At 47.5% G+C, this 15,739-nt stretch overlaps 1 protein-coding gene across 7 annotated transcripts in view; it reads left to right on the top strand.

Moving 5' to 3' along the window:
- Positions 1-14,349, top strand: part of TLK2 (tousled like kinase 2) — a 2,417,851-nt gene extending 2,403,502 nt beyond the window's left edge. For all 7 annotated transcript variants that reach the window (XR_014968435.1, XM_085624076.1, XM_085624079.1 and 4 more), the window contains one exon: positions 14,131-14,349. Coding sequence is in view for 6 of the 7 variants with exons in the window: in XM_085624076.1 (XP_085480202.1) it covers positions 14,131-14,304 (174 nt within the window). In the remaining variant the exon portion in view is untranslated. The remainder of the gene's footprint in view (positions 1-14,130) is intronic.
- Positions 14,350-15,739: the final 1,390 nt, after the last annotated feature.

The following is a 15,739-nucleotide window of genomic DNA, read 5'->3' as shown; positions in this document are numbered from 1 at the left end:
ATTGACCCCAGGATGTCCACTTTTTTACAAAAGTTCATTCGAGACCCCAAAAAAGGGATTGATAGGTCCTGGAGGGCCTGCCAGGACAAACTCCTGGACGCCTTGGGACCGGCTACCAAGATTTTAGATATGGCTGAGGAGGCCAAGGAGTCAGGCTCTAATATTTCCCCGGAAACCCTCTCCAACTGGGCTCAAAGGGTGGTTATATTTCTGGGCAATGCAAATTGCGCCCTTTCTACCGAGCGCCGTAGGTCTCTCCTTATAAAGATAGATCCCAAGTTGGGATACCTGGCGGATTCCGAGGCTGGCGCTGTGGCTCAAGGGGGCCTGTTTGGTGAACCTTTTGTGAAGGAACTGGGCAAGTTCGTGAATACCTTCACTTCCCTCGATAGGGCACAGTCCACCATCAAGAAAGTCTTTCCCCGTGTTTTTCATGGGGCCGGCCGAGGCAGGGGCTGCTCGGCCGGTCGAGGTCACCAGCAGGGTAACCAGAGAGGCTCCGGTCAGTCGCAGGACCAGTCCCGATTCAGGAATTTCTACCCTATCAGAGGCCGCAGAGGCAAAGGAAGAGGATTCCGCTTGGATCCTTTGCCTCAAACTCCGGTGAGTCTTCACATTTTTTCCCCGTCAGAAATAGGGGGGCGGTTGGCAAGTTGCTTCCAGGCTTGGTTGTCTCTCACGCACGATGCTAGGGTTCTCCAAACGGTGAGGGGGTTCCATATAGACTTCACGGGGTTCCCGGTCCAGCGGGCAAATCCCCGTCCCATTCAGTTTTCGGCTCCAGATGCAGCCATGGTGGACGAGGAGGTCGCATCCCTCCTGCAGAAGGGCGCCATTCTTCCCGCCTTCCGCCATTCAAGAGGTTTTTTGTTTTGAGCAATATCTTCTTAGTAGACAAAACAGACGGCGGCAAGAGACCAGTCATCAATTTAAGCGAGTTCAACGAATGGCTCGTTTACCGCCATTTCAAAATGGAGGGGATTCACCTCCTGCGAGATGTCTTGCGACCCCACGATTGGATGGTTCGCCTGGATCTCAAGGACGCCTACTTGGTTATTCCGATTTTCCCTCCGCACAGGCGGTTTCTTCAGTTCACCTGGCGCGACCTTGTTTACGAGTTTGCTTCCCTCCCGTTTGGTCTCTCGTCGGCTCCGTGGTGTTTCACCAAGGTTCTCAAACCGGCAGGGGTACACGTTTCCTCCGTTTGCAATGATCACGCGCTCTTCAGCGCAGGTTCGCAGGCAGAAGGCGGACCTGGTGATAGTCACTCCCCTATGGAGGTCGCAAGTTTGGTTTCCAGTTCTACTGGAACTTTGCTGGGATTTTCCAATCCTACTCCCCCAGTCTCCCACTCTTCTCACGAATCCCGACGGGGGTCCTCACCCGCTAGTGTCAGCGGGATCACTGTTTCTCATGGTGTGGCGGATTTCCGGGGTAGATGGGAAACCCCAGGACTTTCGCGAGCGGCTGAGAGCCTCATCTCAAAGGCTTGGGTGGACAGCACAGTTAAACGATACAAGTTCGCGTGGAACCGATGGGCCAGTTGGTGTATGCGACGGGGTTACGATCCCTTGGTCGCAGACGTGGTTCAGGTAGTGAATTTTTTGGCCCAGCTAGCTTCTGAAGGTTTGGCCTATCGGTCCGTTGATACCTTTAGGTCGGCTATTTCGTCGGGCCACACCCCGGTTAATGGCGCACCTATAGGGGAGCACCCCTTGGTTTGCAAACTGCTTCGGGAGTGAGGCTTTCGTTGCCTCCGGAACCTCGTTACTCCGCCTTGTGGGACGTGAATCTGGTTCTTAATCTTTTTCTCTCATGGCAGCCTAACCGGTTTCTTTCTCGGAAGGAGCTTTCAGCGAAACTGGCGATGCTCCTTTGTTTGATCTCTTGCAGGAGAGTCTCGGATGTGCGGGTCTTGGATATTTCTGGAAGGATGTTCACTCCTGACGGGGTGACCTTCACTCTTCTACGGCGTACTAAATGCCATACTAGGGTAATCTAGTACCCGGCGTTCCCGGACTCACCAAAGTTATGTGTGGTTAAATGCCTAAAGGCTTACGAGGATATGACGGAACAGTTCTGTCCCCCAGGAGAACGCCAGTTGCTCATTGCGCTCCGGAAACCCTTTAAAGCGGTTTCCTCACCCACCATCGCCAGATGGGTCAGGTGGGTGATGCAGGAGGCTGGTATAAGCCTTCGAGACTTTGGAGCACATTCTGCTCGTGGAGCAATGGCATCAAAGGCGTTTGGCCTAGGCGCGTGCCTTGCGGATATCCTCAATGCTGCAGATTGGTCTTCGGACTCTACTTTTAAGAGGTTCTATTTCAAGCCAGTCCTGAATATGGCTCAGCTGGTTGTGGGCAAGCTTTGAACAAGCATAATCCTCGCCTCCAGTCCTGACATTGAATGAAAAATGTCCTAGCTAACGTAACGGAAAGTTTCAATTCTATTAAGGACTCGGAGGCGAGGATTATCCCGCCCTTCGCTCCTGGAGGAGATCCCTCCCCGTATGACAGTAAGTAGACGTTTTCCAGTGCTGATTGTCACTTTACTGATGTGTGTAACCTGTCTTGCTCTGTAACAGGGTTCCATTGTGTTTCCTGGAGTAATGCGTCTCTATTGTTTGCAGGTTCAGACGCTCAAAAACAGGATATTTGAAGAGTGCGGACCAGCTGTCGTCACGCTCCGAAAGAGGAAGAGAGGACACTAGCAAAGGACTATATGGGACGCTCTCGCTGTGGATTGGATGTTGATGCTGTCTGTTGATTGGTTGTTACCATGTTGTCCTTTTTTGACTACCTTTTTCCCTGTGGTTCATGGGAAACGTAGTCTTTGTTTACCTTCATGCTGCTATGGAAATAAAGTGAAGGAAGAAGGCATAATCCTCGCCTCCGAGTCCTTAATAGAATTGAAACTTTCCGTTACGTTAGCTAGGAAATTTTTCATTTTCTGCCATAGGGAATCATTGACTGTTTTCTATGAAATATTTTCTAAGTGTCAACTTTTAAGCAAAATATTGTCTAAAAATCATCACAGTAATTAAGTTGACTTTCATCACTTGATTCCAAGTACTGACCCAGGACTGAATCTAGGATCCAGTCCTGAAATTTCAAAAGTAATCCGTGGCAAATAACTTGAAACTTCCATTGAACTCAATGCATTATTGTGTTTAAAATTATGTTGCCTATTGCAACCACTTGTAACTTTCTACAAAAGTCAATTGCATATTGCAGAAGTATTTATATAAAGCATCTCATTCTGAGAAAGTATATTTTAATACCTATTGTTGGTTCTAAAATAAAACAAGCATATATTTTTTTTATATAAACCATTGGCCTAGAGTTCAGTTATTGAGTGTGTGAGACCATTTGCTGGCTGAGTGTGTGCAACAAATGCTTTTCACTGTCCTCTGATACTGCCTCACTGCTCGACCAAGCTACTACTTTAGAGAGTAAGGTTATATCTAACGTTAGCCTCTGCCAAACCTCTGGGGACTGTGGACTCTGTGCACCCTGTACCTATTTGGGAACAGTATATACAGAGCCACTTTCTCACACAAGTTACTTACCTTCTGTAACGATATCTCTGTAAGAGACATAGATTAGTTATGGATTCTTCACTGCCCCACCCATCCTCCCCGTTCTGCGAACTGACTTCTGGAGTAAGGGACTTCCTTTTCAGGGCCCTAGTTTTGTGCACCAGTGGTCAGTGTCTTGCATGGCTCTGCGCTTCTGGCGTGGAATGTCATGTAAAGAACTGACGTCCGCGCGCAGGGGCGGCGTCTAAGTAGATACCTCGACGTCATTCCGGCGACCACGAGGAATGCGGAGTCGACCAGCGCCACCTACCGACGTGCAGGGGGTACTACTGAAGAAAAATTCTCCAGATCCAGTCTGACCCCTGGGGGTAATTCTAAGGTGATTAATCCATAACTCATCTATGTCTCTTACAGATATATAATTACCGAAGGCAAGTAACTTGTTCTACAGGCTTCTAACTGCAGATTCCCCACCCTCTGAACATTCCCCAGTCATCAGACTGGATCCAGAAACTCTTAATCCGTACCTTTGCGTGCCAACGGATGGCGCCACACAGCTCCGCAACGCAGTCACCCTGTACTGGATGGGACGCACGCCCCTATGCAGGCATCACCCATGCATGCTGACATGAGTTCCGGAGCTACCCCTTGTCTCTTTTGAGGCTGCCGTTTTGACTTTTCAAATAATTTTCACACTGTGCACGAAAAAATGTCACCTCCCAAATCAATAGGGTTCAAACCACGTAGGAAATGTTGCAAACCGGTATCAGTGATAGAAGCACACATGGTTTGCCTGTGGTGTCTGACCACAACTCTGAGACCTGCAGTGACTGCTCCTTGATGCATCCCATAGCCACCTGGGATCAGAAAGCGTAGCTGTTCGTAACAAAACACAGCATGACTCCACTTTGTGACTAGTTGAGGTCCAAAGATGGATCCTGATTGCACTCCTAAGGTCGTTCCTGCAACAGATTTGGGTTGTGATCTGAATTCTCCGGTAAGTCAAAGAAAAAACATGAAAAGTCACTGCGAGACTTGGTCCCCGTCCTGCCACTCTCATTCTCCTGAATAGGCGGGAGGGCATCATCGTGCCTCCTGATTTTGCTCCCGAAGTTGTTCCACTTCAGAGCCATTTCTGACCCTTGTCCCACGGCAACCTGAACTTCTGGGACCATCGACACTGTAACAGATTGAGGAATTCTGTGAAGCCTTACTGTGGCTTCTTGGCACATTACCCACTCCCTATAGCGTGCCTGGGCTTCCAAAGGCAGGTCCCTCTGGTTTCGTTCCAGGTTCTGCACCACTCTCTGTCGCCTCCCTCTGGTGCTGCAACCTGCACTGCAATTTTCAAGTGTAACTCCCCCTGCTGAACCTAGGCTGGGAACCAGGTAAGTTACGCTGTTTAGGGATGTGAGTTGCACATACAGCAGAGAATCAGTAAGCTTCTAATATGGGCAAGATATTGCAGGGCCTGGAGACAACTATATGTTTCTAGAACACACTGCTGCTCTCAGTAATGGGTAGGGTCATTCTAGCGAAGATGATACTGCTCTCTGTGCTAATATACGCTCCAAATCTCAATGTGCCTCATACCCAGATCACCCTGTAAAACAAAATGGACAGTCTGTTGGTCTCCTTAAGGAAGAGAAGTAGGATGTGCTTGGACGCTCTGAATCTGGGCAAAACACAGGGAGGTCTATGTTCTTGAACCTACTTGTATAGCAAGCAACTCCAGCACGCGGCTTGCTGGTGTGCAGAGAAGTCGAACTGGGAAAATAAATTACTTGAGGCGGTACTGGAGGAGGCAGCCTTACCCATAAGCCTTATGAGAAGAAGATTACAGCCTAACAGGTGCCCACATGTAGTACAGCAAGTGGCAATAGCAAGGGAACTTGCTGGTTGTAAAACTCGAGGACTAATCACTAGGTGTCCACCTAGTATGTTTGTGGCGATTTCAAACTAATCACCTGTGAGGTACAGCTAAACACAAGTTCTGGATCCCACCACGAAGCAGCAATGTGAGGAAATGTGGTTTATTATATGTGTGGTTGTGGGACCTCACCGTGCAATAAAATCACAATCCTAATTTGTGTCTAGTCAGGCTCATTTGTCAACCCTTAGCTCAACCCTCAGTATCTGTGACTTAGAGCAGTTAGGATTCAACAAAGGAACACACGTAAAGCATTTAAACAGAGATACAATTACTTGAAGAAAGAGTAAATCACAACTTTGCACTTAACCATGAACAATCATTGTAAAATTCAACATATTTGACACAGCGAACAATTTTTAGCAAAACTTTTGTTAAAGTTGAATATGGTCACTTCCGGTTACCTTGGGCGACCAGCTCTGGCAGGCAGCTGATCATGGGTACTAATAAAGTCCCTAATAACAGTTACCTTCAAGAAGAAGCAACCTCCAGTCCGATTCCAGTGTTATTTGCAACTTGCAATTGACTTCTATGGACTTGTCCTAATGCAAGGGATGCTGAGGATGCTGTGTGGTTTATGGGGGACCTCCTGGGGCTGCTGCTCGGTCCTGATGGGGTGACTTTGGCCACAGAGGTCGGAAAACCTCAAAACCTCAGTAAACATTCAGTCACCACTTTACTGGTCTCCAGACACACAGAAACCAGTGGTTCACTTCTTATGGCAAGACCTGGCTCTTCGAACAGTAGCAGCTTCCCACCTCTTCCCCCCCCCCCTCCCCTCCCCAGTGCCTTGAGACCCTCGTGGGTATGTAGTGCGCTTTACAAATACCATGATTGATTGATAGCTCTCCTTCTGAGCAACCAAACTATGCTCTGAAGACTCTCCCGAGTCCAGCAGACTTGGGTGCAACTTATGAGCGTAGAGTTTCTGTCTCCTAGGCTGCGGTGAGGAGCGATGAGCGGTGATCTAGGCCAAGCAGGCTTCCTCAGCTTTGGTGACCCTGTGTTGCAAACAGGAAGTCAGCCAACTGACTCTTGGAGTCTCTGCTTCTGGCTTGGCGGGGTGGCTTCTTTACGGGCACAATAGCACAGTCACAGTCTTATATTTGCTCAATCAATCAATCAAACAAGACTTGTATGGCATAGCTAATCACCCGTGAGGGTACCCAGGTACTGAGGATCTTGCTGTGGAGGCTCAGTTGAACAGCCAAAGAAGCAGCATTTGCAATCCAACTTCGGGTCGGTGCAGCCTCTTCATTGCCAGGTCCAAAGTCAGCAGGGCAGTCCTACTTCGGTACTCTTCTCCATTCCTGATGTGATCTGGGGGCCATGGCAGGCTGGGAGTCATGCTTTCGCGTTGTCACACTCATGCGTCACAACTAATGCTGCAATCCACAAGACACAGTTTAACTTACAAGCCCTATGTAGCCCGGCACCGTATACTAGGGACTTGCAAGTAAATCAAGTTATGCCAATTGGGGGTAAGCTGAATAAACATGCATCTTTTTAAGGGTCAGAGCACATGTACTGAGTCCTGATTAGCGGGGCTCAGGCCATTTCAGAGTCACCACACCAGCGCCTTGTTGTCAAAAAGGGGGCAGAAGGTGGGGGAGTTTGTTTCCTCATATTGAGTATTTACCTGGTGAAGGAATCTCTTTCTTGCTACTGAGCCTGCCGTGAGGGGAACGGCATTTGCGAGGGGCACATCTGTTATCCCTGCCACAATCCTTGCCTGCATTATCGCCGTGAGGGGAACGGCACGGGAAAGACCACATCACCCAGAGGCCACAGCGCCCGGCGCGCGCTGCAGACGTCATCACGCAGCGCCCGGGTCCTATTTCAGGACACCAGCAACACCGCAGCGCGGGACGCGCATTTACCTGGTGAAGGAATCTCTTTCTTGCTACTGAGCCTGCCGTGAGGGGAACGGCATTTGCGAGGGGCACATCTGTTATCCCTGCCACAATCCTTGCCTGCATTATCGCCGTGAGGGGAACGGCACGGGAAAGACCACATCACCCAGAGGCCCCGGCGCGCGCTGCAGACGTCATCACGCAGCGCCCGGGTCCTATTTCAGGACACTGACCGGAGTTGGCCGGGGCAGGGCCACCCCTCTAAGCTGTGCCAGTCCATCATTGGTCCCCCCCAAGGTACTGTGGACTTTGTTTTCTCATGATCCTCTGGCACTATTCCTGGTTGTTACCCCGCTCTTTTTTGCTATACATCTGCTGAGCACTGCGGCAGTCGACCCCCCTATGCTAGTTTGCTTATTTTGTCTTTTCCCAGGCAGTGTAGCCATTGTCCATTGTCTACTGTGTAATAGGGTCAATTCTGAGAACTTGTAACTACCCCGGGTTTAGCCTGGGCTTGGCCAGTGCCTGCCTGTGTTTGGTCAAGGCTGAGTTTGTCTACACCTTTCGGCCTTTTCTCTCACATTTTATTTTGTTCTTTATCACCGCAGGCATCCACTTATTATTATAGTTTGGGGCTTGACATAGGTATTGCTTGTTTCTATTCCACTCTAACATACCTCTAAGGTCAGGTAAAGACCGTACAGTCCTACTACAAACTTCCAAGGGAATAGTTTCTGGCCCACTAGATGCATTCATAACTAGAGCCACCGGGATCCTAGAAAAAGAAATAGCAATGACCGAGAAAAGGCTCTCTCTAGATTTAGTCAGTGGTAAGCGTTCCTCCATAGGTGCCCTGGCTACAATTCCTAGTCCTGCAGCCCAAGCCCCATCTAATTATGTACATCCAATAACGACAGAGGCACTGATGCATGCTGTGGGAGATGGGGTGAATTCTCTACATTCGACAGACAACCTTGATTCGAGTTCCGATGTTACCCAGTACAATGGGTCAAATGCTAGTGACCTGGACAGAGGGGACACAATTAATAATTCGGTGTCGAAGCCACCGGAAGTGTCTGACTCCGTCAAAAAAAAAAACCTGTAAAAGGAAAAATACCCAAAGCAAACATGGGGGGAGAGTACAGAAGCTGCCTAAATTAAATGCTCCTAATAAAACCAATGCAGCTGCTCCACAGTTTCACAATGCTACACACCCCCCCTTGGCACATCCCAATGTATTGTGCCCCTCTCTAACCCCTATCGGTTCATCTGACCCTTGCCCCACTTGCTTTAACAGCGATGAAATCCTCCTGGTAAAAATGGAGGCCATGTTCAAAACCCTCCTGCGCCCCGTCTTGGAGCAAACAAGGTTGATGTCCATCAAAATCGAAGCCTTGGAATCTGTCGCGAACAGGAACATGCGCCTACTCCATAAGCTAACTGCCCCCCCCTTGGTAGTGGGGGCCCCCACCTTTCAGGCAAACATAATCAACAACACAGACAATGGGAGCCTTGGTAAAACAATGGGGGCTGCAAAAATAACATCTATGGCTCAGGTGGTTTCCAAGGATATAGATAGCACCGTTGGTGCAGACATCCTGGTGCAGGAATCTAGTAAGACCTCCTCCATGATAACAGTGCAACGAGCTCAAACTGGGAGGGTGGATGACAGGGCAAAAGTTGCACATAGCACCCCATCCCAGCCCCCTTTAGGAAAGCCAACTACTATCCGTAACCCTACAATTCATAATGGGGGAAACATTGCTAAGGGTGTTCACCCCCGCACTGACCTATCCCCAGAATCTAATCAATATACCATTGTGTTAACTGGGGCAGCACCAGTTAAGGAGGGTGTTAAAGAGACAGGCAGGGACCTACGTAATAAAGTAGTATTTTGGCTGAATAAAAATCACCCTCTCCCGCCATCTATTTCAACCGAAATCCTATTAGTGAGGAGAGTTGATTGGGTGGGTTTTGGGACTAAAGACTTAGAGGGTGACTGCATTTTGGTATCGTTTAAGGACCCCTGGGTGGTAGAGTCAATTCGAAGGGAAGCAAGGTTTGCAAGAATGGGGGATGTACAAACACTGGATCTTGCTTATTTTTACCCCGATAGACATTCTAAACTCACACCAGGCCCCCGTCCCAAGCGATTATTAGATAGGAGGCGTCCGATCGTGAGAACACCTTATCACTCCCAACATCTTCACCTTTTCAATCGATACGGCCCCCTTTCTGATCTTGAGGCTGTCGATTGACTACATTTATCAAGTAAGAAGTATAGTATTGTGGAGAGCCATAGGAATGTAATATCTGTGCCCGGCAGGGTGGAATCTTCTATGGGGCAGGTTGTTGGGGGGGGCTCATTGTTAAACCCTACGGAGGGGTCGGTTGTAGCAACTACTGAGGATATATCAGAGGAAATCATGGGGGTGGTTGGTGCTTGTATGATCCCAGGATTCGAGTTACGGGCTGAACCCGAGAAGGTAGTGGAGATCCCAGCCCCTACTGTGCCAACGATCCAATCATATAAAAGTAACGTAACATCTCCCCAAGACATTCTAAAGGTAGCCTCCTGGAATGTGGCTGGGATCAAGGGCCGGCTACTCTCAGAGGAGTGGTTGGAATTTATAGATACCTTCGATATTATATTACTCCAGGAAACTTGGGCTACGGCCCCAATCCACAGGGTTGGGTTCATTAATTTTTCCAAACCCGCAATCAGAGGTAGCAAAGGGCGCGCTTTAGGGGGCCTATTGATCTGGGTGAAGCAATCCTTGGGAGTCCATTTAACGGAAATCTTTCTGGAACATCAAGACCTTATGGGCATCAAGTTGAGTAAAGCTGCCCATCGGGACCTGTTCATTATTAACATCTACGCACGAGGCCTACCCGGTGGCTGCTGCCCTGGCATTGTTGATGTAGTTGATAGGTATCTTGATAGTTCAGGAAGCGATAATCTTTTTGTCCTTGCGGGCGACTTAAACTGTACCTTTGAGCCGCTCCAGACAGTTGGGGACAGTTGGGGGTCCTCAGAGGATGCAGTTTGGAACATTCCTGACCTGTCAATAGATAAAATCGCCAAAGGGACTGAGGCAGCTTTGAATTGGTTGGCCTTATGTTTGAACAGGGGCTTAAGGGCAGTTAATGGCCGCTCCTTATCAGATCAATGTGCCTGTAATACCTATGATAATGGTCTAAGGAAAAGCCGTATAGATAATATCTTGCTAAAGTTGGAACTCTGGCATTATATGATCGACATGGAAGTGGTATCCCGCCCAGAAAGTGATCACAACCCCCTGTCGCTCAGTCTAAGGTATCTGGGTTCTGATAGATTGAAGAACCCAGATACTCTTAGGACAGGAGACCTCACCTTGACAAATGACAGAAGAAGGTTGAAATGGTCTAGGATAGCGGGTGACGCCACCATCCATGAAAGTATTACACAATTGGTTACTCACACGGTGAACGAATTTATGGCCACTGTGCCCGAGGGGGTTGGCCTCGATCATGTTACCAAGACCCACGAAGGTTGTTTTGAACAGCTTAAAATTCTTTTATCCAGTCCATACCTGGCAGGCCCGCCAAAAAAGCTAGGTTCCCGTCAGAAATGGTATAACGGGAAATGTAGGGAGGCCTATAGTCAATTGGTTAAGGCGGTCAAGTCACGGGTTATGAGAGTTGTTAAGGTAGCCAGGGTCCAGTATAAAAAAACCCAGTGGGAAGCTAAAAGAGAGTGGGAAGATAGGCATTGGTCCGATCTTCTGGATGCATCGACATCCAATAACCAGACGAAATTCTGGGAACTGGTCAAGTGGGGCAGGGACCCAGATTCGAAAATGCCTACAAATCATGTCCCCCCCGGAACTTGGGTGGATTTCTACGCTACCCAATTTAGGTCTGAGATCTCGGTATCCCCCACTTTGCTAAGTTACAAGCACACACTGTTGGACCACGGTGGGGTCCTGTTCTTTTCTGAACAAGAAACAGAATTAGCATTGGGCCTGACTGAGCGGGGGAAGGCTCCAGGGATGGACCTAATCCCCGTTGATCTGTTTAAATCCAACCAAGATCTTTGGATACCGTATATTACTAGGTTAGCCAATGCAATTGCCCAAGGAGCTAGAATCCCAATGAGCTGGAAGGGGGCTGAGATCCTCCCAATATATAAAAAAGGGGATCGGTCCAACCCGGGCAATTATCGCCCGATCAGCCTAATTGATTCCCTCCAAAAGGTCATCGCACGAATGATCTTAGGTAGAGTTCAGGGATGGATGGTTTCAGAGTGCATTTTGTCTCCCATGCAAGCAGGCTTTAGAGCTGGTATCAGCACCATCGACCAGGTGTTTAGATTCTGTCTGATATACTGGAAGGTGGTGCTGCTAGGCGGGGGAAAAATTTTCGCCGCTTTCATTGATCTGAAGGCTGCTTTTGACATGGTCCCGAGGGCTAAACTGTGGTGCGTTTTGAGAGACCTAGGTTTACCCTTGGAACTTCTGGATTTAATTGTTAAATTGCACGAGGACAATTTTGCTAGGGTTCGGTGGGGCAGTCAAGGACAAGTGACGGACAGTTTCCCAGTAACACGCGGGGTTCGTCAGGGTTGTGTCCTGGCGCCCACTCTCTTCCTGCTATTTATTGACCAGGTAGCAAACTTTTTCAATACCTTCCCAACAGATGCTCCCTCCCTGGCTGGGAAGAAGTTCCCCATGCTCATCTTCGCTGATGACACTCTGCTCCTCTCTAAGACCAGAAGCGGTTTACAGCGGGCATTGAACCGCTTTGAGGAGTTTTGTGTCATCAATGATTTGAAGGTAAACGTGGGCAAAACTAAGTTCATGGTATTCACAAGGAATACTCCGGTTCGGAGCGCGGTAATGATGGGTGGTGCTAACCTGGAACAAGTAGATCACATGTCCTACCTAGGGGTTACATTAGACTTTCGTCTGCGATGGAAGGAGCAGGTAGTCGAACAGCAGCTTAAACTGGCCCGCTTAACTGGCTGTCTCCTTAGGGAACAAAAGAGATCCATTACTAAACGAGTGCACCCCGCGCTAAAAATCTACGACACAAAGATTAACGCTGCTATTTTATATGGAGCGGATCTTTGGGCGTACATGGATCTATCTAGTCTGTTTAAAGCACAGTGTAAGTTCTTGCGGAATCTAGTGGGGCTTCCTCAATCAACTCCATCTTTACCCCTTTGTTTGGACTTAGGGTGCAATCCAATTAATGAGATGGCGAGGTTCAGACTGGTCGCCTTTTGGAGACGGATTTGGTCTTCCCCTGACCTTGCCTTATTTGCTAAGGAGCTTGTTGAAGTCAGGTCTCTGGAGGGATCCGGGAGAATTCCATGGCTACGTACGGTTAGAACCATTTTGGTGCAAATGGGTCTGGAACAGCTGTGGTTGTCTCCTGGAACCAATGTGTTTCCCTCCAAACAAGAATTCAAAGCATTGTACTGGGCCTCGGTCCGACAAACCCTAGTGTCTGCTTCCAGCTCCACCAGTCTAACAGGCAGGTTCCTGGCTAACAAGCTGGACCATTCCCGTGAGAATTACTGGGACATTATCACCAGGCCGCTAGATAAGAAACTCTACCATCAGTTTCGGGTGGGTTCTTTGCCGCTGAATACATTTGTTAAAAATTGGGGCACTGGTGTAACTGAATTTTGTAAATGGTGTCCTGGCCACAAGGAGTCAGAGGGCCACCTCTTATTTGCTTGTCCCAAGTACCACGACCCTCGTAAAAAATGGTTAAAACCGCTGTTTCAAAGGCTTACTTGTGGTAGGTCTGCAGAGGCGATTCGGGCACTAAAGACCAATACTTCTGAGTTGTTTGCGGTGAGCACAGCGAAATTCTTGGGCTGGGTTTGGATCATTAGAGCCCATGAATAGCTAGAAATGTTTGATCATGCGATTCGTCCTTAAAAGCTTCAATCCAAAGTTGGATATTGCACAGTATTTTAAGATGGTTTTATTTATTGATTTTATGTTTTTAAAAAAAAACTGTATACATAAACGGATCGTCTAAACATAAATGGGATGTTTGACAAGGATTATTTTTAATGTATAGTTTTTATTATGTGTAAATTGGTTAGTATGTGGCGTTTGTAATGTATGGCCTCAACTGTTTGTGTAAATTTTGTTGTCTTTTATGATTTTATTATCGAAATAAAGACTTTAAAATCTGAATCTGAGTAGTTTACCCAAATCTCTAAATAGGCAAATGTAGCTTAAGTTTGTAGAAGTTTGATTATGGTTGCCAAGCAACGCATAACAATTTGTTGGGGGTTAAACAGAAAGCCTACCAGGAAAGGTTGGGCAGCCAGCATGAGAGAATGGGCCCTGGCGAAAGATAGGAGACTTATGGAGGTCAGAGCCAATGAGACGGTGGTGGAGGACTTAGAGGAATGGGCAGAAATGTTGATTTCAATTAACGATACAATCCCTCAAGATAACATTGATACAGTGGATAACACCACATGACAAAAGATATTGGTATCGATCTTTATTACTGCACATCGGAGGTAGAGAAAGGTCCTGGAAGAGCCAGTCCCGTTCTGTGGGAAGAGGGCTTCCTTTAGGAAATTGACACTATGGTTAATAACGGGAGAAGAGAATGGAGTTATCACTGTAAACTTGTAAAATCTAAAGTGAGTATGGTTAATGATCCAGTTCCCTTATTTATGCATCACAAGACTGTATATACATGGTTTGTTCGCTTTGCAGTTTGCCTAAGAAGAAAAAACATAAAGTTGTTACAAAATCCAGCACAAGTTTAGTCACATACCTTCTCTTTTTCTCTAGGCATTTATTCGACGTTGCCTGGCCTACCGGAAAGAGGACCGAATAGACGTCCAGCTGTTGGCCTGTGATCCCTACTTGCTGCCTCACATCCGTAAATCTATATCCACCAGCATCCCTCCTGGGGCAGCTATTGCCTCAACTTCTGGCTCGTCCAATAATAGCCTTTCAAACTGACATTATGTGTGAGACACTTGACGGGCCAAAGGAAAACTTTAAAAACCTGACAAGAAAAAGGGAAACCCCATTTAGAAAAATAAAGTACTCGGAGACCAGAAGAATCTATATGGTTTTGGAGGAACCTGTATACCAGGCTGCTTAAGTGTCTTGCTCTGTTTCTGAGTCGTCGGGCGTGGTTGCATCGGATTGGGCGAGCTCTAAGCCCGTTGGCAACAGAGGCAAATCCAAAGGATGACTATTGCATCAGGGCCTAATGATTTGGTCCTGTGAATTGCCATAACAGACGTCCCTTCCAAGCAAGGAGTGACGGAGGGAAGAGACGTGGCTCCACATATTGTAAAGTTCAGAACTAAATGCAAATGCGGCGCGTTTCTGTGAAAAGCACGTGCTTTGAACGAAGATGACTGACTTCAAACCGCAGTGAAAAACTAGACTGGGCTCGCCCCCGTGTCGATATTTAAACTGGTTTCTTTTTTCCCTTTTACTAAAGTTTAGATAACATCTCCTGGATGGCGGGCGGGGAGGGATAAGACGAAGAAAATAAAACTTGAAGCACAAGGGTTGAGCTTGGAGGCAGTTTTGACTCTGTACCCTTAAGTAAAACAAGTTGATGCCACCTATTGATGGCGATAGTTAGTGTTTTTACCTTTTATTAATTTCAGTACATAGAAAAGTGAGAGGTAGGAAAACATTGTAGAAAAATGTCCTCCTCCTCACTGTCTTTTGTAAAAGTGAAACCCATATTAGCAGGTACGTATGGAGAAGTGTCCAGTAACCGTTGGCCTTGTTAAAAGGTTCTGCACAGTAAGGCAAGCTCGTGGATTCGTTCTAACCTGCCAAGGAGCTGCGGTCGTTGGACTTGAATACCGTCCCTGTAAGCAACAGATTTGTTCCTATAGGATTATGATACGGTTGTCCTTATTTATTTGAAGTTGTTAACATTATAATAATAAAACGTCCTTGGCCCCTACATCGCTGTCCAGTCAAGCATGTCTGTAATTCATCGATTTACCTGACAGCGAAGGAGCGGCTGGAAATGAAATATATACACACGACGCATAATCCGTGTTAAATATTTCATTGTAAGAAAAGATAATTGTTCCCTTGGTTCGGGAATGGTGATGTTGGGTTGTTAAAGCTGTATTTCAGCCGGGCGCGTCGCTTCAAGGCTGTAAGTAAATAACCTTTCAAGGAAAGGAGCGTGTGTTTTAAAAATGCTTCCCCCACAGAGGAGAGGATAGCACCATCTCTCAACCTGAGAAATAAATCTGTATGACAGGGAGAGCGCTTTGGTAAGAAAGAAGCCATACCTCCTCCCCAGCTTAAAACTCCCTTCCTCAGCTACATATGCCCTGGCATGGCGTTGAAAAGAGGGCCTGCAGTAGAATAACATGTGGCAGCCAGATTGAAATGGGATTCTTTTTTTAAGTAA

The sequence above is a fragment of the Triturus cristatus genome, chromosome 1_1 (genome assembly GCF_964204655.1).
Source record: "Triturus cristatus chromosome 1_1, aTriCri1.1, whole genome shotgun sequence".
Taxonomy (NCBI): Eukaryota; Metazoa; Chordata; class Amphibia; order Caudata; family Salamandridae; genus Triturus; species Triturus cristatus.
The sequence above is the reverse complement of the archived record's forward strand: the minus strand, read 5'-3'. Positions and strand labels throughout refer to the sequence as shown.